This window comes from Myotis yumanensis, unplaced genomic scaffold, assembly GCF_028538775.1.
Source record: "Myotis yumanensis isolate MYYU_CA2020_CCGP unplaced genomic scaffold, mMyoYum1.0.hap1 SCAF_10, whole genome shotgun sequence".
Classification (NCBI taxonomy): domain Eukaryota; kingdom Metazoa; phylum Chordata; class Mammalia; order Chiroptera; family Vespertilionidae; genus Myotis; species Myotis yumanensis.
In genome coordinates, this window is record NW_027223761.1 from 5288628 (window position 1) to 5312487 (window position 23860).

Here is a 23860-nt window from a genome sequence, read left to right on the forward strand (position 1 = left end):
GCCCTCTGCAAACCCCTCTTGGTTCTGCTGATCACCACGGTCACTGTGGTCACTTGCAACAACCTCTTGTTACTCTGGTTCAGGAAGGCGCCCCATGGACCTGTTTTTTTTCCCTGAGATCCACCCCTCAGGCGCACAAGCTGGCGTTGCCAGGGCATGTTGGCGACGTGGCCCTGGGGACAGGCGGTCTCACACCTGCTCTTCCAGCCCCAGCGCCTCTCCCGGCCTCGGGAAGGCCTCGCGGTCTCTGAGCCGGTGTCTAAGGCAGCAGGCGCGCAGGTGCCCGGCCTGGTCCTCGGAGGGCATCCCCCTTTCACAGACGAGGAAACAGGCCCGGAGGCGAAGGGGCTTGTCCAGGCGGAGTCAGGACAGGGGCGCAGTCTCCTGACCACAGCGAAGGGCCCGTCACCCCTCACGGTGCTGCAGCACAGGCGGCTGCCTGGGTCACCTGCACCCAGCACCCAGCACCCAGCACCGTGTGAACCCGCCGCGTCCCAGGAGGGGAACAGGCCCAAAGTCACTACGCCCAGATCCCCGATTGCCTGGGACCTCCCACACGTTGTTAGAGGCCATCGGTGTGGGGGCCACTCGCCCTTGGTCATAGGGTTCGCAGCGCGGCCACCCCAGGGTGTGACCCAGGCGTGCCAGGCCTGCGCATGCGCAGGACCGCGGGCGGCAGTGGACGCACGGGCACCGGGCAGGGCGCGTGCGTGGCGGCCCCGGGCTCCCATTGGCTCCCGCGGGCCGGGGGGCGGGGCTTGCAGCGCGGCGCTTCCTCTGCCCGCGCTTCCGCGTCGCAGCCCCGGAGCTGGAGCCCGAGGCGGGGAGTCGGAGTCCTGGCGGGCGGCCGAGCCGAAGCGGAGCTGGGGGTCGGAGTCCAGGCAGCGGCCGGGGCGGAGGCGGCTGGCACTGCGTCCCTGCGAGGTGAGAGCGCGGCGACGCCCGCCCCGCCCCGAGGTCGCGCGGTGCCCTCCCTGCCTGGGCTGCGGGCGAGCCGGGCTTCCACCCGCTGCTGACCGCCAGGGCCTGACCCCTCCCACCAGCCCCGACCTGGCGTTGGCTGAGGACCCGCGTCCGCACCCCTCTCCTCTGCGCACAGCGCCTCCAGCCGCCGTTGTTCGCTGTCGCAGATCCGCCCGGGACCCCTTCCTTCCTCAGCGAGAGCCCCCAGCCCCGGACCCCCAGTGACTGCTCTTTCTCTTTCCCTCCGCAGATGGACGGGACAGACGGCACTGCCGGGCAGCCCGGCCCCGCCGAGCGGTCCCATCGAAGCAGTGTGTCCTCCGTGGGAGCCCGAGGTGGGTTCCTGTCCCCATCTCCCCGCTGTCCCCTTCTAGGGCCCCAGCCCGGAGGGGTGGCCTGGCTCCTCATCTGCTCCATTAAAGAGAATCTGTGCTAATCAATAAATAAAATACGTTGAGGTGTGGAAAAGTGACCCACGTTTATGCGAGGTCCTGGGTACTGTTACTAGGCTACAAGTTGGGTACTCTTTTTTTTTTTAATATATATTTTTACTGATTCAGAGAGGAAGGGGGAGCGAGAGAGATAGAAACATCAGTGATGAGAATCATTGATCAGCTGCCTCCTGCACGGCTCCCATCGTGGGTGAGCCCACAACCTGGGCATGTGCCCTTGACTGGAATCGAACCCGGGACCCTTCAGTCCAGCAGCCGACAGGCCAACGTTCCAGTCACTGAGCCAAACCAGCTAGGGCTGGATACTCCTTTTAAAACTTTTTTTTAAATTGATTTTAGAGAGAGAGAGAGACATAGATTTGTTGTTCCACTTATTGATGCATTCATTGTATGTGCCCTTACTGGAATCAAACCCACAACCGTGGTGTATCAGGCTGCCACTCTAACCTGTACTCCTCGTACGCTTCTGGAATCTCCCTTTCCTCCTTTGTAAACTGAGCTTGTCACACGTAGCTGTGAAATTCAAGTCTTATGAATGAAAAGTGACACACTCACTTTCTTTGTTGGATTTCTTTCACACAAACACCCTTTTGAAAGCAGGGGTCATTATTTTCATCTTATAGGAAGGAAACGGCCCTGGAGAGGTTGTGTCACAGGTACCAGAGCCTTCTGTGCCTTGGTTTTCCCTGCCTGAAACGTGCGTCTGAATCTCAGCCTCCTGGAGATTATTTTATGATTTCCCAAGAAAGTACCTGCGGCCTCCAGCGTAGCTCGGTGGTTGACCATTGACCTATGAACCAGGAGGTCACAGTTCCGATTCCTGGTCAGGGCACATGCCTGGGTTTCGGGCTTGATCCCCAGTAGGGGGCGTGCAGAAGGCAGCGGATCTGTGATTCTCATCATCGATGTTTCCATCTTTCCCTCTCACTTCCTCTCTGAAATCAATAAAAATACATTTTTTTAAAAGAGAAAGTAGCTCTTGGGGAACAGACTGGGGATCTAAAAAGCACCTTCCCTTGTATTAATGATAAACTACACCCTCGCCTTTCACAGGCTTCACCTCCACTCTTTGAGGGAGGGGTCTTAGCCCAGCTTTACGGGTGAGGCAGCCGAACTCACACTGACCTGCCGATGTCAACCAGCTAGCCAGGAGCCGGCCGAGGACTGGAACCGGAATATACTGGCCTCCACGCTCAGTGCTCCTTCAGGGCAGCTGCGGTTCCAGGGATGGGGGTTTGCATCTGGCTGCTCTTCCAAGGGTCTCCCTGTGGCTCTGGGTTCCAAATAGGAATCCCAGAGGCTGTCACAGGGAAGGCTCAACTTCTTCCCCTGGCCTATCCTGAAAGCCATGGTATTGCGTTCTGAGGCTTGAAGAGTTCAAAGGGAGCTGAGCCCTGGATCTTGCTTTGCCCTGGACTGGCCTTGAATCCTCAGTCCCCATCTTAGCCTGGGCCAGAGAGAGACGACAACTTGCCCTAGGACAGTGGTTCTCAACCTTGGCTGCACATTAGAATGAGGCCCAGAAATCAAGATTTTAAAAAGATTCCCAGGTGATTCTAATGTGCAGCCAAGGTTGAGAACCGCTGCCCTAGGATAATAGTGGGTCCCCAGCATGCCCCCTCCCAACCTGATACACCAACTGCTGTAAATCTGATGGATTAAGCCCATCTGCCTCCATCCCCACCGATGTTCTCCTTCATGAGGAAGCACAGAACAGCCCTTGGGGCTACCAGGGGAGTGTGTGGCCAGCCCTAATTTGAACCTTCGGGGGTTAGGGACCAGTCCCTGGGGCAGAGTTGCTGGGTTTCTGGGTGGTTTGAGCATCTTGAGTTGAGTAAGTCCTAACAGAATTCTTCACAGGGTCCTTTGGAGACTGCCTCTGGAGTGTAGCCTAGGTCACCCAAGGGTGTAGAGTGGGGGCTCCAGCCCCAGTGGGACATGCCTGTGCCTGAGCACTGGCCCAGCGGGCCCTGCCTGGCTTCCATTGCAGCAGCTGACGTGCTGGTGTATCTGGCGGATGACACTGTGGTGCCCCTGGCAGTGGAGAACCTGCCGTCCCTCAGTGCCCACGAGCTGCACCGCGCCATCCGTGAGGTCCTGCAGCTCCCGGACGTGGCCCTGGAGATCTTCGCGCTCTGGCTGGTGTCCCCTCTGCTGGGTAAGGCTTGACAATGAGAAGCCCAGGCGGGAAGGTTGGAAGGTTGCTGATCAGCGCCCAGAACCTGTGGCCACTGTTCATCAGGGAAAGGTGGGGCTTGTGTGGGTCCTGGAGCTGTCTGTCCACCCTTTTGAGGGCCCAGAGCCCTGAGAGGATGCCTGGCTCCTCTGCCCCCGCCTCCTTTCTGCTGGTGGCAGAGGAGAGGCCGAGCTGCTCGCAGCCTCAGCAGTCTGGAGCTTGGGGCAGGAGGAGTAGGGCTAGGAGACAGGGAGGGAAGTGGTCTGCATGCCCCGAGCACATGGTCTGTGCCGCCACCTGAGCTGGCATTTCATGAGCAGAGTTTCACCTTATCCTCATGGCCCAGATTGAGGTTTGGGGTGGTGGGACCAGCGAGAGGTAGGACCAAGGTCAGAACAGAAGCCTGGGTGGCCCACAGCTGACCTCTTTGAGCTGCATCTGCTCTTGAGGGCAGGGAGGAGGGTGGTACCAGCCCGGGCAGCTGCCACCGCTGACGATGAGACTCCCTGAGGGTGGGGAAGGCAGGATGAGTGGGAACTGACTTCGGTTTCTGGCCTGTGACCACCAGTGTCCTGCCCTTTCAGGCTGAGATTCCCAAGGCTGGGATGGCGCGGTATTGAGGGCAGTGGCTCTCCAGACCCTCAGGCCTGGGGGCGGGGGGGGGGCTGGGGGTTCCCTGGGGCCTCTGAATAGGGCCTCCAGCCTCCTGGCTTGGACAGGGGGAGGGCCGGGGGAAGGAAGCACCCCAACTGGAGCCAGGGCCAGGCATGTTTTCTGAGCTTAAACTTTCGCTTTCCTTATAGAGGAATAGGGACAAGAAGGGGGTGACTGGTGGGGGTTGGTGGGGGGACATATATGTAATACCTTAATCAATAAAGTAAAAAAAGAAGGGGGTGACTGATCCCTGGGGTCCCTAGTGGTTGGGGTTTGTGCCTCTCCCCTGGCAGGGGTCAGCTAGCCTGGTGGGAAAGTGGGTGCCTGTCCTCCCCCGCCGCACCCCCCCCCACCCCACCCAGCAGTTGGAGCTTCCTGCCCAGCTGCTGCTCTCGCCCACCCTCTTCCTGCTGACCAGTCTCCTCCGGCTGCTCCCACCCAGCTCAGCTGCCCCTCCTTCGCCCTCCATGCTCCTGGGCAGGACTGTGGGCCCCTGGGCTTGTGTTTTTGAAAAGCTGGGGGTGGTGGTTCCCATGGCCGGCCCTGCCTCGGGCTCCTGTCCCTACAGCCGGACACGGCTTGTTCCCTCCTCCCACTTCCTCTGCCCCCTCCCTCATCACATTCCTGCTCCCCCTCATGGACGTGAATGGACCGCCTGTGTGGCCCTGCGGCCTGGTCGCCCTGGGGACCTGCCTCGCAGGAGGAGGGTGGCTGGAGGCCACCGCACGAAGTCAGTGCCCACTTTGTTCCCTCGCTGGGCTGAGGGGGACTGAAAGGCCACTTGAGTTTTGACTCAGCCCTCAGAACCTTTGCCCCACCCCCACCCCCACCCCAGAGCGGGTGAGCACTCACGGGTGCCCAAGGCTGTGAGGCGGGGGGGGCGCCGTCTGCCAAAGCTGCTCTTCCTGTGAGCTGGATGTTTGGCAGGGTTTGGCCTTCTCAGTGCCATTGTCACTCTACATGGAACAGGGCTCCAGGGACCGTGTGTCTGTCTGGGTGACAGTTTCCAGCAGAAAGGCCCCATCTGGAAATGTGTCGGACCCTGGGGTCAGCAGAGTCCTGTTCTGAGAATGGAAGTTCTCTGAGCTGCTGGGGCTGGGAGTTGAAGGCTGGTCGGGCTGGGCCATAGGCAGAAGGAAGCACCTGCCTCAGGCCCACTCCTCCAGTGTGTCCGGGCTCGCAGCTAGTCATTACCTCATTCGTCTCACAAGTGAGTGCAGAGCCCACCCCTCGTTCTGGGCAGCCGTCTAGATGCTGGGATTGCAGTGGGAGCAGGACCGGAGGTGTCCCTGCTCCCAGGGAACCTGCAGTCTAAAGTGTGGGGTCCTAGCCAGTTTGGCTCAGTGGATAGAGCCTCGGCCTGTGGACTGAAGGGTCCCAGGTTCAGTTTTGGTCAAGGCCACATGCCCTGGTTGTGGGCTCGATCCCCAGTAGGGGGAGTGCAGGAAGCAGTTGATCAGTGATTCTCTCTCATCATTGATGTTTCTATCTCTTCCTTCTCCCTTCCTCTATGAAATCAATAAAAATATACTTAAATAAATAAATAAAAATGTGGAGCAGGAGGCTCAGTGGGCAGAGCTCTGTTCTGGTTCAGCCACTAACTCTGATGGCCTTGGGCAGGCCCTGTCCCTCTGGGCTTCAGTGAGTCCAGATTGAGAGAGTGCTTGGAGGGTCCGGCCGAGCACGTGGGTTGAGGGAGCCCTTCCTGGAGGGAGGGGTGCTGCTGCACGTGGCGTGTTCCCCTGGGGAGGGGGACAGGGGTGTAGCCAAGGATCTAGGTTGGAAACGAGGGCCTTGGAGCACCAGGAAATCTGGATCAGAGAAATCTGGGAGAAGAAAGGGATGTCAAGAAGCTGAGTGCAGCCTGGCCAGTGTGGCTCAGTGGTTGAGCGTCGACCTGTGAACCAAGAGGTCACGGCACACGCCAGGTTGCCGGCTCAATCCCCATGGGGGCTTGCAGGGGCAGGCGATTGATGTTTCTCTCTCTCCCTCTCCCGTCCTCTCCCTCTCTAAAAATCAATTTTAAAAAATTAAAGTGGCAGTTATAAAAAAGAAGCTAAGTGTAGGGGTTGGGTAGAAGAGGCTGTAGGCAGGGAGGGAGGCCACTTTCGAGGCTGTGGCTACTGTTTTGCGTTACGATGAGGATCCAGATGGAAGTCCAGGGAACAGAGACAAGGACCCTGTCAACAGGCTGGCATTACAAGGTGCCCGGCCCTCTGGTGGGAGGGGCGGAGGAGGAAGATAAGGGTCAGGAGGCAGGGTAGCTGGTTGATGAGTGCATATTGCCATCCTCCCTCCCCCTGGCAGTCATCCTCCGTCAGACTTCTCCCAGGCTGTGGGCTGCGTGTACAGATGAAACTGCGTTGTCATTCCTGGGCTGAGCTGTTGAGTCCTGGGCCGGCTGACAGTGGGGTTGAGGGGCCAGTGTGGTGAGGGCCCATGTGGGCCAGGGATACGGCAGTGACCCGGACAGGGGCGCTCCTGCCCTCATGGCACTCAGGCTCGTGGGGCACCGACAGTGAGGTGCTGTCAGATAGCGCTAACCACTGTAAAGTCAACCAGGTGGGGTGCAGTTGGTGTGATCGGTGACGGAGGGACTGCCTTAGTTGAGGGCCCAGGGAGGTGGCACTTGAACTGAGACCCAAGCCAACCAGTCATGTGAGGACCTGGGGGAAGGGCATGAGGCAAGAGGAACAGCAAGGGCAGAGGCCTCAAATGAGCTGGGAATGTTCGTGATTGACAGAGGCCTGAGTGGGAGAGGGAGCGAGAGAAGGGGGTGAGGGGAGCTGGGCGGCCTTGGCATCGTGGGCACGGAGGCCAGGAGTGTGCAGGTCGGAAGGTCAGCTGGAGCTCCCCGGGGAGAGGCTGGAGGTGGGGGCTGGGGGACCAGGCTCTGCCAGGGCCAGGGGAGGGCAGCCCCTGGATTCTCAGTTACCAGCTTCGGGCTCTGCTTCCTCATGGCAGTGCCACCCACACCTGCCCTCTGCGCAGCCTCGGCTCGGCCTACCCTGGCAGCGGTAGAGGACAGTCAAGGGCTGCCTCTGCTGTATGACTTTGAACAAGCAACCTAACTGCTCTGAGCCTCATTTCCTCTCTGGATGCAGTGAGGATGGGGCATCACAGAGTGTACCCCTAAATGGTTCTGGACTTTTCGTTCCTGCTCTGTTGACATTGACCATGACTCCATCATGTTGCGGAGGGGCGGGTGGCAGTTGGGCTAGTGTGCTTGCGTGTGCCTCGGGCCGTGCACTCGCTGTTCCTCCGCCGCCCTGGCAGAGGCTGCACGGTCGCTTCCCTCTCGCCTGCAGAGGTGCAGCTGAAGCCCAAGCACCAGCCCTACAAGCTGGGCCGCCAGTGGCCAGAACTGCTGCTGCGCTTCACCGACGCCCCGGACGATGATGTGGCCACAGGTGAGCGTGCTCCTGCGGCCCCGCCTCAGGGCCACCTGGGTTGAAGCACTGGCTCCCAGGCCCCTCAGCCTCTCCTGGCAGTGGAGCCTGGGGACCTGAGGGAGCCCAGGAGAGAAGGGGCTGGGAGGTCAGCGAGCTTGTCGAGATCAGCCACACCCCCGCTCTGCACAGCCCTCAGGCTTCCTCAGTCGTGGCTGGTGAGCCTGGGGGTCAGGGACTGGCCAGTCGGGAGAGGGCTGAGCAGTGACCCCAGCCTCTCCCCCCCAGACGAGCCTTCCCTGCAGTTCCGAAGGAACGTGTTTTTCCCAAAGCGGCGGGAGCTCCAGGTGAGGCCGCGAACCCCAGGCAGGTCTGGTGCCCTGTGTTTGGCCTCCCCTTGTCCCTAGATCCCTGGACACGGGTGCCCTGACCTAGCTGAGCAGCCCCTCCCTGCCACACAGATCCACGACGAGGAGGTCCTGCGGCTGCTCTATGAGGAGGCCAAGGGCAACGTGCTGGCGGCACGGTACCCCTGCGACGTGGAGGACTGCGAGGCCCTGGGTGCCCTGGTGTGCCGCGTGCAGCTCGGGCCCTTCCAGCCTGGCCAGCCCATGGCCTGCACCTTGAGGTGAAGGCCAGCGTGGCCTGAGGCCGGGTTGCAGGGTGGGAGGGTTGCCCCAGAATCCCGCTTACAGTTGGTCTTAGGTCTTGCAGGGTCCTGGCGTCAGGAGGCCTCAGCCCGAGGGCTGGCCCTGACAATGACTGGGTGACCCCTCCTCACGCCGCCCTGCGGCTGGGCCTCTCCCCCCCTCCCTTCCCCATGGCTGGGCTGTGGTCCTCCGGAAGCCCCAGCAGGGACCCTCCCCTCTTCGTCAGAAACGACAGCTGCAGGGATGTTGGTTTGACACATGCCAGTGCCCTTCCGTGGGTGTAGACACCAGCGTCCTTAGGTTACAGGTGGGGAGCTGAGGCTTGGTGAGGGCGCTCAGCACTGACACCGAGGCCAGCGGTGGCCAATGCAGAGCCACCATGTGCAGCCCTGGAGTCACTGGGCTGCCGGGGTGGGAGGGACAGTCACGCCCAGATTCCTTCCTCCGCTGTGAGTAGGTGAAAGTGCCCTTTCTTTCACACACCTGCACCCATGGATTGTAGGTTGGTGTTTCCTTACATCCCTCTCTGGCAGAAGAAAACATTGGTAGCTCTGGGTCACTTGTACCATTTTTGGTTGTGAAAGTTCCACTAGTTCAGGAATCCAAATCTTCCTTACTCACGACCCAGACATTGTGTGGAACCCTCCAGCCACAGCCTGGTTCTGGGGCGGGCCTGGTTTGGGCTCTTCTCTTCTTCTCCCGACTTTTCCTTCAGGCCTCTCACCCATCAGGTGTGCTGTTGAGATGGCAGCAGTGGGATCCCTTGGCAGTTCGTGTCTGCCCTCCCCTCCATGAGCACGTCAGCCACGGAGCCTCATGCTGGGCCTCATCTTCCTTCCTCCACAGGGAGAGGCTGGACTCCTTCCTCCCTGCCCACCTGTGTAAGCGAGGCCACGGGCTCTTCGCTGCCCTCCGGGGCCGTGGGGCCAGGGCTGGGACCAGCGAGCAGGGCCTGCTCAGCGCCTACCGCAAGGTGAAGGAAGCCGTCAGCAGCGACAGCGAGTGCGAGGCGTCGCTGAGGACCCACTACCAGGCCTACCTCACCAAGTGCCACGAGCTTCCCTACTACGGGTGAGCATCGTCCCGGCAGCCACGGCCCTGGGTCTCCTCTGTCCCGAGACGCTCGCTGGATACCCAGGTGGCTGTTCCGAGTGGGCGCTTTGGTTTCTGGGTCTAGAGTTTGGTAGTAACTGGGGAGTCATCAGCACGTGGATGGTGTTTGAAATCAGGGACCCCAGGGGACGGTCAAGGAGGTGAGTGTGGACGGAAAGAGGACCCAGCCAGCAAGGCGGGAGGGTCTCTACAAGCCAAGCAAAGGGCGGTGTCAAGGACCAGCATTCCATGCTGCTGCTTCAAGGTCAAGTTCGACATGTCCTGTGTGGCTGACAGTTGTCCTTGGCCCCAGCACCGTGGAGGAGGCAGCGGGTGGGGAGAGTGAGAAAAGCTTGGAGGCAGTGAGTGTAACCAGCTTTCCCAAGGAGCCGGGCTGTGGAATGAGCAGCGTGTGCGTGCGGTGGGGACAGAAGGTTTTTAATTCGGTGGCAGGAAGTGTGTGCTGATAGGGTGGCCCGGTAGAGTGAAAACTTGAGATGAGGGTGGCGAGTAGCCCCTCTTTTGGTTGCTTCAGTTTCCCAGCCCTCGGCCAAGCCTGTGAAGTCTCCCAGGCGTGAGACTGCAGGGCCGATGGAGGCTGCGCTCAGTAACTGCAGGTGGTGAGCGCTTGTCTTCAGTCCCGCCCACAGCGCCAGTGCCGGCAGTCACAGAGGTGGGACTGCCTAGGACTCTGGCTTCTCCAAGGGCAAGGGGGGAGGGCCAGGGCAGCCACAGGCGCGGCGAGGACACGCGGGCAGGAGGGAGAGGCTGGCCGCTCAGTGGGTGGCATCCCAAGGCCACTCACCCTTTCCCCTTCTCCGGGTCAAGCCCCGAAGCTGCTTCCCTGGGCAGTTCCTGCCCCTCGTGGGCCCCAAGCAGGTGCAGCCTTGACCCCTCTCTGCTGCTGAAGGGGCAGGGGCTCTCCCAGCCCTGACCCGGCCCGGCCACCTCCAGCAGCCTCAGCCCTAGTCCTCGGGCTCCTGGCGGCTCCCTTAACATCACCTGCTCTGTCCACACCTGGATTCACGCTCTGCCCTCTGCCTGTGGTGCCCCTTGTGTGTGCCACTCAGCTCCACCTCCTGCCTGCTCATGCCCTCCCGTCCTGCACACCAGCTCCGATGCCACCACCTCCAAGCCTTCTTCCTCCCCTGGGGCGTGTTTCCCTTTAGCCTTCAGTCACCCGAAGGGCCTGGCCAGAGCACTCGCTGGCAGAGGAACCACACGCTGAGCCACCTGCTTGGTGCTGGAGGGGCAGGCTGACCCCAGCTCCCCTCCCCCAGGTGTGCCTTCTTCCACGGCGAGGTCGACAAGCCCGCGCAGAGCTTTTTGCACCGGGGCGGACGGAAGCCGGTGACTGTGGCCATCAGTCTGGAGGGTGTGCATGTCATCGACAACAGGGAGAAGGTACCTCCGGTTCCCCTGCGGCAGGACCTGGGGTCTCAGTGGCGAGGAGGGGAGTGGGGTCCTTACCAGGCCTCCAGGTTTCCCCGGGCCTGTGGTTGGCCCTGGGCAGGGTGGACGGCCTGTCCGAGAGGACCCTCCCTCCCTTGGAGGTCCCTGGGCTTCACTGTCGTCCTGCGGGCTTTTCTGGGTCTGCTCTGGGTCAGCCCGGTGTGCGGGGCCGTGGCTGCCCAGGCAGGGAGGCTGCAGCTGGGACGAGGCCTCTGACTGGAGGGACTCTGTCAGGCCTGGCTGTTCTGTTCTCCAATGGCGGGCGACCAGCTGCTGGTTTTCCAGAAATGCCCACGACCAGGAGCCCTCCTGGGCGGTCCGAGTCCTGCTTCTCACCTGCATTGGCTGCCTGTGGAGAAGGGGGTGTTGGCAGCCGCCCTGTGGGCAGCTTCTCGGCACCTGCACAGGAGCCCCTCCGCAGCCAGCAGAACAGTTCGGCCAACTCCTGGGTCTCCCCTCCCCCCTTGGCTCTTCCCCCACGTGACTCCCCTGCTGGGCTTGACCCACTGGTGAGACGCACTGTGGTTAGGGTGTCATCCTCCCTGGACCCCGCCCCTTCCAGGGTCTGACGGAAGCAGGGACCCCTCTCCCTGGAGAAACTCACGAATTCAGACTCGGCCATAGTGTTAAACAGCCAGGAGTCCCCTTCTGGTGGCACCGAGCCAGGTGGGGCAGGGAGCCGACCTCTGCCCAGACCTCTGGTCCAAGCTCTGCCTCTCCCGCGGACCAGCACGTCCTGCTGGGCCTGCGCTTCCAGGAGCTGTCCTGGGACCACACGTCCCCCGAGGAGGAGGAGTCCGTCCTGTGGCTGGAGTTCGATGGCAGCAACGAGGGCACACCCGTCAACAAGCTGCTCAAGATCTACTCCAAGCAGGTAGTGGGCGGCCTGCCCTGGGGGGGGCCGGGGAGGCTGGGCTCAAGGGTCCCAGCCTATAGAGGCTCCAGGCTGGCAGGGAGCTGAGAGGGCCGCCGAGGTCCAGGGGACGGGCGCTGGCTTCTGCCGGCTGCAGCCACCCTCTCGAGTTAGCTGGGCCTGGTCTGGAGTGTCACACACACCGGTGGCGGCTGTGTGTTGAGGGCTTCCTAGTGTTGTGCGACCACCCCCGCCAGCTCCCTCTGTCCTTGAGGCCCCTGAGGGTTGGCTGCTCTGAGACGAGGGGCAGACACAGAAAGGTCAGGGCCCCCTGCACCTGTTCCACCTTCATTTACTGTCCAGTTCATTCAGCACCAGGTCTTCCCACCTCACCCCCAGCCCGCCCCCTCCCCTCCTCATGGAGAGCTGCCCCTCCCACAGGGCCAGTCAGGATGGTGTTCCTCTCACCTGTCCTCTCAGCCCCTCTGCAGGTAACAGCGCCCAGGGACTGTCTCTGAAAGCACACATCCCACAGCCTCCTGCCCTGCCTGGGGCCCCTAGACCTGCAGGCTTTCCACTCTGAGTCTCCCTTCCCGTCCCTCAACCCTTTGCACCCAACCTGCACCCTGCCCTCCCCCTGCTTCCTGCCCTCCCCCTGCTCTCTGCCCTCCCCCCTGCTCCCTGTCCTCCCCTTGCTCCCTGCCCTCCCCCTGCACCCTGCCCTCCCCCTGCTCTCTGCCCTCCCCCTGCTCCCTGTCCTCCCCCTGCTCCCTGCCCTCCCCCTGCTCCCTGCCCTCCCCCTGCTCTCTGTCCTCCCCTTGCTCCCTGCCCTCCCCCTGCACCCTGCCCTCCCCCTGCTCTCTGCCCTCCCCCTGCTCCCTGTCCTCCCCCTGCTCCCTGCCCTCCCCCTGCTCCCTGCCCTCCCCCTGCTCTCTGCCCTCCCCCTGCTCCCTGCCCTCCCCCTGCACTCTGTCCTCCCCCTGCTCCCTGTCCTCCCCCTGCTCCCTGCCCTCCCCCTGCACTCTGTCTTCCCCCTGCTCCCTGCCCTCCCCCTGCTCCCTGTCCTCCTCCTGCTCCCTGCCCTCCCTCTGCACTCTGTCCTCCCCCTGCTCCCTGTCCTCCTCCTGCTCCCTGCCCTCCCTCTGCACTCTGTCCTCCCCCTGCTCTAAGCCCAGCAGACTCTGCCTTGCCTGGGTGGTGCACAGGTGTCTGTCTTCCTTAACTCTGTGCTCCTGGAGATCCCTCTCCTGTCCCCTGCTGCGGCTCCCCGACCTCTGGCCTTTCCTGTCCCCTGCTGGCCCTCCTTTCCGGGGCCTCTCCAGGGACATCTCTCCCTGCTTATGTCCAGGAGCTCTTCCCTCTCACGGCGTTGACCACTCTGCTACCCCATCTTTATGCTGATGACCGTAATTTTTACATTACTACTTTAGACCTCTTTTTTAAGTAAATGTTGTATTGAATTATAATATACATACCGAAAAGTACCCAGATCCAAAGTGTATAACTCAATAAATTTTCCCAAAACAAATCAGGTGCCACCTTTCAGATTAGGAAGTAGAGCCAGGACCCTAGGAGACCCCTCAAGCACCCTTCCAGCCCTTCCCCCCACTGAAGAAACACCCCCCAGTTGTGCCTTGTATCGTGCCAGAGTCATTCTGTCTTCGAACCTTCTAGCAATGGGTTCCCCCAGGGTGTTCCTGTGGCTGGTGTCTCGCTCAGCATTGAGTCTGTGAGCTCACCCTGACTCCTCATTCTGTAGCTGATGGGCACTGGTTTCTGGTTCGGGACCGTTGCAGGCAGTGCTGCCTGTCTGGGCCCACGGGCGTGCAGTGGCTGCGTCCCAGTGGGCCGTGCTCAGCTTCTGTGGACACTGCCAGTTTCCAAAGCGGAGGCACCAGTCTGCACGCGGGGCAGATGAGAGCTTGATAAACCCGCTCCAACCCTAGTGTATCAGTCTGCGGGGGTTTGTTTTAAATTGTTACTGATTTTAGAGAGGGGGGGGGGATATTGATGTGAGAGCTAAACATTGATCAGCTGTCTCCTGCACACGCCTTAACCGGGGATCGAACCATGACCCGGGTATATGCCCTGCCCAGGAATTGAACTAGCCACCTTTCAGTGCACAGGGCAGCACCCAACTGACTGAGCCATATGGGCCGAGGCTATCAGCCTTTTTGTTTTCATTTTAGCCTCTCTGGTGGGTGAGTAGTGGTATCTCCTTATAATTATTTTCTTTTGTTTTTTTATTCAACTTCATTGAGGCATAATTTACAGTAAAATGCATCCATTTTAAGAGTGAGTTTTGACAACTACCACCACCACAGACAAGCTATGGAGCAGCTTATTTGCTGTTTATCTTCCTAGAGGTGAAATGCCTGTGTGTGTGTGTATATATATGTGTGTGTGTATATATATATATATATATTTTTTTTTTTTTTTTTTTTTTGAGAGAGAGAGAGACAGACAGACATTGATTGGTTGCCTCCTGCACAAGCCCCAACTGTGGATTGAACCAGAAACCTGGGTATGTGCCCTGACCAGGAATTGAACCTGCCACCTTTCGGTGTGTGGGATGACACGCAAACCAACTGAGCTGCACCAGCCACTCACATCTTTTGCCCGTTTTTTATTGGCATTATTTCTGTCACCCCCAAAGCTCTTTATGGTTTTAGTTGGCATTCCCCATCACCCCCCAGTGAGGATGTTCAGCACCTTTTATGTCTTCATTCATCATCTGGATAGACTCTTCGTTGAAGTCTTTCACCAGTTTTCCTTTGGAGTTGCCTTTTTAAAATGGTTTTGTACATTCCTCTTCTGATTGCAGAGTTATCTCTTCTTCTGCTATTTGACACCTCCCCTTAGCTATCCCTAGAGTTTTCCTTTCTCCAGAATGTCCTATAAATACGTTTATCATACAGTGCCAACACATTTACCCAAGAGAAACGAAGATGTTTCACAGAAAGACTTGTAGTGTTCAGAGCAGCTTCGTTTATAATAACCAAAGAATTGGAAACAACACTAATGTCCATCACCTGTGAATTGATGAAAATAAATTGTGGTACAGCCCTACGGTATCCACACTGTATGCAGCCTTCCGAGCCTGGCCTCGCCCTCCGCTTCATGCTGTGAGATTCATCCCCATTGCGTTCCGTTGTGTTGTTGATGAGTACTGTGTGGATGTACTGCAGGTGAGCTCTTCACCCGTGGGAGGATGCTTGGGTTGTTTCTAGTTTGGGGTTTTGTGAATAAAGGTGCTGTGAACATTTGTGCACAGTCTTTTGTGGGGTCTTATGCCTTCATTTCTCTTGTGTAAACACGTGGGGGTGGCCTGCTGGGTTATATGATAAACGTGATTGGCTTTACTAGACACTATCAGACTGTTTCCTAAGTGACTGTCCTGGTTTGCGTTTCCACCAGTGTCTGAGGGTTCCAGACACTTGCGTCCTTGCTCAGCACTTAGTACTGTCACTTTCATTTGCTTGTTTGCCGTTCTCATTACTTTGTAATAGTGATGTGTCATTTATGTGGGGGTTTGTGTGTGTGTGTGTGTGTGTGTTTTGTGAATCCTAACTAGGGATATTTTTCCATTGATTTTTAGAGAGAGTGGAAGGGAGGGAGAGAGACAGAGAGAAACATCAATGTGAGAGAGATGCATTGTGGTTTTACTTTGCATTTTCCTAACGACTAATGATGTGATCATCTTTTCATGTATTTATTTGCTATCCATACGTCTCTCTTTTTTTTAAAATATATTATATTGATTTTTTATAGAGAGGAAGGGAGAGGGAGAGGGATACAGAGTTAGAAACATCGATTCAGCTGCCTCCTGCACACCCCCTACTGGGGATGTGCCCGCAACCCAGGTACATGCCCTTGACTGGAATCGAACCTGGGACCCTTCAGTCCGCAGGCCGACGCTCTATCCACTGAGCCAAACCAGCTAGGGCCATACATCTATTTTGATGGAGTGTCTATTGAAATGATTTGTCCTTTGTTTATTGAGTTATTTGTTTTCTTACTGAGTAGTGAGCTTGTTACATAGTCTGCATACCAGTTCCTTATCAGATGTGGGTTTTGCGAGAGTGTTCTTTCAGTCTGTGTCTTGACTTTTCGTTTTCCTAACAGTGTCTTTTGCAGAGATGTTTTTAAGTCATCCAGGTCATTTATTTGTATTGTCTCCACTTATTGGTCTTTGATTTCTTCCACTAATATAGTTTTTGGCACATAAATCTTGTACGTCTTCTATTAGATTTATCCCTATTTCTTTTTCTCTTTTTTCTTTCTGGTGCTATGCAGCTTTTTGAAACTGTATAGTAGGTGGTGTGTTTTAAACTTCAATAACTTCAATTTCTAGATGTTCATTGTGGTATATAGAAATGCAGTTGCTTCTGTTACCCACACGTCCTATGTCCTACAAGCTTGTTAAACTCACTCACTAGTTCTAGTAGCTTTTTGTAGATTTTCTCTGTTGACAGTTTTGTCGTCTGTGAGTAGGGACAGGGGTGTCTGACTTCCCAATCTGCAGGCCTCTTGTCTGGCCTGATGGCAGTCACTCGGGCCCCCAGTAGAGTTGAGTCCCTGCAAGCAGACATCCTGAGTTGCTCCTCATCTTAAGAGCGTTCAGTCCGGCTCTCATACGTGTGGTGTTAGCTGTGGGTGTTTCATAGATGAACAGGAAGTGCCCTCTGTTCCTGGCTTGCTGCGTTTTATCGTGAATGGATAGTAAATTGTGTTGAATGTGGCTGTTGTAATGGCTGTCACCCTGAGCTCAGGAGCCTCACACTGTGCTAGAGGAACTTGGAGGGCTTTCCATTGTGCTGCAGCTCAGGGCCCTCTGTCCCGCCTGCCCAGCCCACTGTCCACTCACTTGGTGGGGAAAGGAGGCAGGTCTGGAGAACAGGACGTTGGCTCTTCCTTCTGGACCGTGCAGGGTTTGGGCCCAGGGTGGGTGGCATTGCTCTGAGAGGCTCAGGCTGCACTGTGGGTAGGCAGGTTCGGACCACATCTGTCACCAGGGGTCCACCCTGCTCCCCACAGTAGGTTCTCTTCTTGGGAGTCCCTGCTGTATCTCACTGCCTACAGCAGTGCCTGGCACAAGGTGGGCCACCAGTAAACGTGTTGCCTGACAGGGACACCCCCCACTGACAGCTTTCTGTCTGTGGATCTGTCAGCCCCCTGACATCCCTGCCTTATGCCCAGACTGTGCTTACCGACATTTGAGCACTTTTCCTTTGATATCAACACTAGTGGCCTGGTGCATGGATTCGTGCACATTGAAAGGCAGTTAATTAGAAGAAATGTTTTAGTATCGCTGCTTGCCCTTTCTCTATAATAGAAGTGTCAACCAAATTCACGATCAACAATGACAGATCGAAACACACGTGTGCCATTGGCGCTAGTGAGAGCTTTATATGTATTGCGCATGGATGAGTCAACTTAGCCTTTTATAGATATAGAATAAACTTGCTTAATTAGACCTGCTTTCTGATGTAGCTAAACTTTTTCCAGTCCAGTGAAGCACCCCAACTTCTCTTTCAGGTAATTGTCAGCAACACAGCAGTAAATATCAACACGAAGCAGATTATTATTGTAGATCACGCTGGGAGAACAAAGGGTAAAATATGTAACTGCAGCCGTGTTTGACTATATTCTGCACAGTGAGAAAACCTGAAGTCATTTTCAAGGTCCATCAGTTCTTACTTCTTTTCAGTCGGGTCCAGTTTCTAAACTTTCTAAATCTCTGTTTTCTGGCTAATGAAAAGAAACTAGGATTCTACCGAGTCTCCTATCTACCTACTCCAGGACTTCTGTGAGGATCAAATGAGATGAGGCACGGAAAACGCTTTACAGGCATTTGGTTAAAGTGTAAAATGTTTGCACCTGGCTATAAAACAAGTTGTGTTCCTGGGTTAAAGAGACTCCAATGAGGCTAGTTGCTAGGGAGAGGAAGCCGGGCATTGCTACGTGACATCATTACCCGGTGCCCACAGTGACCGTTTCTGGGCTGGGCTGGGCTGTGGGCCACATTTTGCACCATGGATTCTCGGCAGTGTTGGCTGCAATTTGGTGGGCTGTCACTCCAGAGTGGTGGTGGAAGCTGAGTGTAGCTTTGTCAGCGCCAGGTCCACAGTGCTGTTTCTTTGTAAATGGCCAGTGCATGTCAAGGCAGCTCCTGCATTGAGCGTCTGCCCCCTGGTAGTCAGTGTGCATCATAGTGTGCAACCCGTCGGACGGTTGGAGGGACACTTAGCATATTGGCCTTTTATATATGTAGACTAGAGGCCTGGTGCATGAAAATTCATGCACTTGGCGGCGGGGGGGTGGGGGGGTCCCTCAGCCCGGCCTGCGCTCTCTTGCAATCTGGGAGCCCTCGGGGATGTCCCACTGACAGCTCCCCAGGGGACGTGGCCTAAGCCGCAGTCTGGCCTCCCTCTGTGAGAGGTGACCAGCGGGCCAATCACCGCCATCACCAGTGGCCTCCCTCTGCAGGAGGCAACCGCTGGGCGATCAGGGGATGGCACCAGCTGGTGAGCGGCTGGCCCCACCCCTCATTACCCTGCTGCTGCCACCGCCAGTGACCTCCCTCTGCAGGAGGCGACTGGCAGGGCAATCGGGGGATGAGCAGCTGGCCCCTCCCCCCAATCGCCCCTACGCCACTGCTGGTTGCCGCCGGGGTCATTGCTGCCCCCCCCCCCCCCATCGCCATCCCTTCCCTCTGCCCACTGGCACCCATCTTGGCTGGCCTGGCGCTGCCTGCTCGCCAGCCCTGCCCCCCACCGATCAGTCCTTCCACCATTTGGTCGATTTGCATATTAGGCTTTTATTGTATAGGATGTGTTGTTTCACATTTGTTGAGAAGGCTTCACTTTGGAAGAATGTGCTCAGAGGGAGCCACCCACCCCTCCCCTGTGACCTCACTGCCGCCTTCCTCCCCTCATGGGCCTGCAGGCTTTTCCCGGCCAACACATGCAGTTCCTTCAGCCCAAAGGCCTGCCTGGCCCCATCCTCCCCTCCACATCTCATCCTCTCCATAGCAGTGGGCTTCTTTCCCTGCCCTGCCTTGACCGCTGCGGCTTCTGCCTTCCCGACCTGTGCCTCCGAAGTAGAATGTTCTCTTTCCCTCCCACCTTCCAGACCTAGGGCCCCTACTCATGCCCCAGGACAGACCCCTAACATCACCTCAGGTGGGACGCCTGCCCTGCCTGCAGGTCCACAGAGCTCCTGCCCCCACTTGCTTTCTTGTGTGAATGGTATTTGCTTCCTCATGTGCCTCCCCCACTAGAGAGGGGCAGGGACAGCCATCTGGCTCCTCTCGCTCTGCAGGGGCTGAAAGGCTGGGCCTGGCCCTGGCTCCCCACCAGTCCTCACGCTGGCCTCTCCCCTCCCCAGGCTGAACTGATGAGCAGCCTCATCGAGTATTGCATCGAGCTGAGCCAGGCCTCAGAGCCCGCTGCCCCCCAGGAGAGCGCCTCCGGCCCCTCCTCCACCCCCGGCTCCTTGCCACCTCCCACTCAGCGCCCCCAGCTACACAGACAGGGCAGCGTGGTGTGCAGCCGGATCCAGCACCTCTCCACCATCGACTATGTGGAGGAGGGTGAGTGACCTCTTCATGGTACAAGTATGCAGGCCCCGGGGAGCTCGCGGGGAGGGGGCGCCAGGAGCCTCTGGCTGAGAGAAGGGCTGGGTGTGAGCGTCACCTGTGAGCTCTGTGATCCGAACAGAGGCCTCTGGGGTCCTGGTGGTCAGAGTCCTGCTCTGCCCCTTCTCACTGCTGCGTCCACAGACGTGTTCACACAGGACTGTCCAGGCGTGAAGACTAGAAACTCCCAGTGTCTGCAGCGGACAGGACACTGTGGAAGGACTGGTGAAGTCTGCATTGCCACTCACGATGAGGTCGTCGTCTCTGCACCCACTCCTGGCGCGCGGGCACGGGGAGTTTCTAGTCTTTCACGTCTGGGAGGTGGTGAGTGTTATTGTCCAGGGAGAGATGTGTGTGGGTTGCTGTTTGAATTCTAGTGAAGTGGGACCATTTTTATGTGCTGGATCATTTCTGTTTTCTTTATGAATTACTGTTCACTTATGTTGCCTGTTTTCCTTTTTTTTTTTGCTTGATTTTTAAAAATTAACATCTTCCATTAACATGGCATATATATTGTAATTAATGAACCAATATTGATATTGTAGTTTGTTTTTATTGATTTCAGAGAGGCAGGGAGAGGGGGAGAGAGATAGAAACATCAATGATGAGAGAGAATCATTGATTGGCTGCCTCCTGCACACCCCACACCGGGGTTCAAGCCTGCGACCCAGGCATGTGCCCTTGACTGGAATTGAACCCGGACCTCTCAGTCCAGTCTGCAGGCCGATGCTCTACCCACTGAGCCAAACCAGCTTGGGCTGATTGTATTATTAACTGAAGTCCTTAGTGTAGCCTCATGACTTTTTTAGTTCATGAACCATCTGGACCCCACACTGCATTCAGTCATCATGTGTATTAGGCTCCTCTTGGCTGTGACCGTTTCTGACTCCTTTTAATGACCTTGGCAGCTGTGGGGGGCTGGTCAGGGACATTGTAGGATCCCCTTCACTGGAGTTTGATGTTTTTCTCAGGATTAGACTGGGCTTACGGCTTAGGGGGAGGAAGATCACAGAGGTGGAATGCCATTTCAACCGCATTTCTACCGCATCCTATCACAGGTTCCGTAGCAACATGACTTATGGCTGTTGGTGTTGACCTTGGCCACCTGCTTGAAATTGTGAACTTGTAAGAGTTCTTTTGCCTCGTGGAGGCTCACCTTCAGCCGCCCTGCAGGTTGCAGGTGCTAGGTTTCTTCAGTCTGTTCTTGAATAGGTTTTAGCAAAAGCTCCTCAGGTACCACGGCTGGCCCCGCATCAACTCAAACACTGATTTGCCTCTGATTGGGGGCTGGTGACAGGTCCACCCACCCATCCCGTCAGGTGGAAGAGTGGGGGTGGGGGAGTGAGGCCAGAAAGTTGGCAGATGTGAAGAGGGGAGCTCAGCCCAAACCAGGCTTCCTGGGGGCTGCGCCCTCCTCCGGAAGCCCTCTCCTCAGTGCAGTCCTCACTCCCCGACAGGCGAGCAGATCAAGCCGGTGAAACCGAAGCGCACCACGTCCTTCTTCAGCCGGCAGCTCTCCCTGGGCCAGGGGAGCTACACCGTGGTGCAGCCCAGCGAGCGCCCGGAGCAGAGCTGAGGCGTGGTGCCAGTGCCGGCAGGAGGAGGGCAGGGCCAGGGGTGGCCCTTGAGTTGGGAAGAAGGCTACCTCGACGCATGGAGCAGGGACTTCTGTGCTTGGGGTGGTGCCTGGGCTGTGCCCAGCTGGCTCAGGGATCCCACACGGTCCCTCTCCAGCCTGCCCTTCTGCACTGTGGGCCCCGCTGCCATCTCAGGACCATCTGATCAGCCCCAGTCTCCCCCTTTCACCCAAGGACTCGCCTGTGTGCCCCTCTCAAGATGGACAGCGTCCCCTGCTCTGAAGCCCCCACTGGCGGCTCCCATGGCAGGAGGTCGAGGAATAGGGCTTGGGACCTGCAGGTCCAGTGTGTGTCTTTGATCTATTCCCTGGACTTTGGTGACCACATCCCCGCATTTCATCGGCCGGCATTCCACGCCTGCTGCCAGGTGGGCCGGGCCGTCCCTGTTGGGGTGGCCGGGGCCTCCAGAGCTGAACCATGGCAGGTGGCAGAACGGAAGGAGAGGCCCGCACTCATGCCCTCCCTGGCTGGATGGAACGAGGGAGCGGGCAGGGCCCAGCTCAGCAGGGGCACCCTGTGCCCTTCACTCAGGCCTCTCTTGTGGGCAGGAGACACTGACCAGCAGGAAAGTGCCTCTTTGCTAGCTCTGGTGATGTCACTGCTGCAGGGGCTGTCCGGGACCAGCAGGCCCACAGACCCCCACGCCCACGCCCACGCCCCACTCGGAGAAGCTCCCAATCCCCCGGGGCTTCAGGTTTGTTTTTGTTTTTACTCGTCTGCTTTGGTTCCTTGAAGCCTGTAAACTCTGGGGCAACTCAAGAGAACCCCACACCCTCAGGGCCCGGCCCGCCCTCAGAGGTGACCATCGGGCCTGGCCCTGGGGGCCGGCCATGCGGGAAGTCCCACCCCAGCAGCCGGTCTCTTTCTTGGGAACAAATGGCCAAGGTGAATGTGGCGCTGGGCATGGCCGGCCCAGGAGCTCCTCCCCGGCCCTGGGCTCCTCTGTGGGGGGCCTGGCTCAGCTTCCTGGGACTTTGCGCAGGGAAGAGGCGCCTGCTCAGCCAGCACAGGGCTCGCGTTGTCTCCCCTTCCTGGAGGGACGTGGGCGAGGAAATGCCAACCGCCTGTCTCCAGATGCCAGAGCCACCTCCTCTCTTGATGACGTTCGACACTCCAGGTGTGTGAGGTGGGCTTGCCTCGGGCAGCAGGGACTTCCTTATTTGTCATAATGAATAGGTGCCCCAGCCTGGAGTCACTCACCTCCCCGGCTGCCCGCCCTCTGGCTCCCAGCCCTCTGGTCCTCTAGTCCCACACACTGTTTTGATGCCAAGTGAATTCTTATCTGATGGGCCCAGGGGGCATGTGGGTGTGACGGGTGTGTGTGTACACAAATTACTTGTTTTTACTCCTGTCTTTCTCCTGTTTTCTAAGCATCCATTGTGTCTTAACCTTTTCTGCCTGTCCTTTGGACAAAGCCTTTTACTAAATGTCCTTTGAATATTCTGATTGTTTTGTACCATGTGACTTATTAATAATAAAATCCGTTTCCAGCAGCTTTGGAGTTTATGATATGAGTGATGCGAGTGTGCGATTACAGCCTGGGAGCTGATCGCAGCGTGTTGGCTTTTTATTGACTGTGCGCCAGGGATGCAGCCCTCGCGCTCCCTGCTGCACCACGGAGCAGCCAGAGTGCAGTTTTCCAATCTTGGTGGTTGGTCAGTAAGAAGAACCAAGAGAGGTTTGGGGGTTCATGGTGGGAACCAAGGCAGGAGCTCTGCGGGGAGGCAGGGGAACAAGGAGTGACAGAGGCTGCTGGGCCCGTGTCCCTGTCCTGTGACCCTGAGCCACCTGTCACCAGGTGCCTCCTCACACCTGGGGGTGGGGCCCAGGGCAGGGTCTCGGGAGATGGCAGAGAACCCAGGAGGTGTGGGCGATTCTCAGCCCTCCCTGAGGGCTCCCCAGGGCCAGGGCCAGGGCAGGGGCAGTTTGTTTCCCACAGATCCTGTTGGGCAAGGACGGCGTCAGGCCGGCCCTCTGCAGCGCTGTGGATCCCACAGGAAGCTGCGCAGCAGGATAACCTGGGCGTTGTTCCTGTGGGTGAGCGTCGTCTGGAGGTTGGGGAAGTCCTGTGCCCAGAAAGCTGGAAAGAGAACGGGACTCATCTGAGAGGCTGCGCCTGCCGATGGCACAGACACCCCATCTTGGTGGTTCCAGGAGCACCATCGACCTGGGGCCTGGCAGGCCTGGAGCCCTTCCTCTACCCAGGCCCCTCTGCCCTCTCCACTACGTTAGTTTCCTGTGGCTGCTGTAACCAGTGACCACAACCTTGGTGGCTCAAAACAGCTCACTCACCGTCTCAGTCCTGGAGGTCAGAAGTCTGAAATGAACTCACTGGCTGAGATGAGGGTGTGGGCAGGGCTGCATTCTGTGCTCGAGGCAAGAACCTGTTTACTGTTCCAGCTTCCAGAGGCCGCCTGCGCTCCTTGGCTCGTGGCCCCTCCCTCCACCTTCAAGCCGGGGAAGGAGACGGGCATCCTCAGCCTGCACTGACTGTCCCTCCTCACACCTCTTTCTCCGACTCGACTCCCGTCTGCCTTCCACGTCCAGGGTTAGGACCCTTGTGATTATTACTGCACTGGGCCAAGGTGGAGAGTCCACATCTCCCTACAGTCAGCTGATTAGCTTCTGAATTCCTCTTTGCCGGGAAACTTACAGCCTGGGAGCTGATTGCAGCTGTGTGTTGGCTTTTTATTAACTACTAGTGGCCCGGTGCACAGATTCGTGCACATTGAAAGGAAATTAATTAGAAGAAATACTTTAATATTGCTATTTGCCCTTTCTCTATAATAGAAGTGTCAACCAAATTCACGATCAACAATGACAGATCGAAACACACGTGTGCCATTGGCGCTAGTGAGAGCTTTATATGTATTGCGCATGGATGAGTCAACTTAGCCTTTTAT

At 57.7% G+C, this 23860-nt stretch overlaps 1 protein-coding gene across 2 annotated transcripts; it reads left to right on the forward strand.

Moving 5' to 3' along the window:
• Positions 1–803: 803 nt before the first annotated feature.
• Positions 804–22450, forward strand: FRMD8 (FERM domain containing 8). 2 transcript variants are annotated; one of them, XM_070427489.1, is made up of 11 exons: positions 804–924; positions 1214–1298; positions 3406–3573; positions 7554–7655; positions 7923–7981; positions 8096–8262; positions 9131–9355; positions 10657–10780; positions 11559–11702; positions 19071–19275; positions 20778–22450. In XM_070427489.1, the coding sequence occupies exons 2-11, from the start codon at positions 1214–1216 to the stop codon at positions 20894–20896; spliced, it is 1398 nt and encodes a 465-aa protein (XP_070283590.1). In that variant the 5' UTR covers positions 804–924; the 3' UTR covers positions 20897–22450. The 2 variants fall into 2 exon arrangements, with proteins under 2 accessions (XP_070283590.1, XP_070283591.1); XM_070427490.1 differs by having other exon boundaries at positions 3409–3573.
• The last annotated feature ends 1410 nt before the right edge of the window (positions 22451–23860 follow it).

What these genes read in the sequence shown, in the direction of transcription:
- FRMD8 (XM_070427489.1), top strand. Translation starts at nt 1,214, where the DNA reads ATGGACGGGACAGACGGCACTGCCGGGCAGCCCGGCCCCGCCGAGCGG. An exon ending in GCTGGTGTCCCCTCTGCTGG is followed by an intron (nt 3,574 to 7,553) that starts GTAAGGCTTGAC and finishes TCTCGCCTGCAG; the next exon opens with AGGTGCAGCTGAAGCCCAAG. An exon ending in TCATCGACAACAGGGAGAAG is followed by an intron (nt 10,781 to 11,558) that starts GTACCTCCGGTT and finishes CCCGCGGACCAG; the next exon opens with CACGTCCTGCTGGGCCTGCG.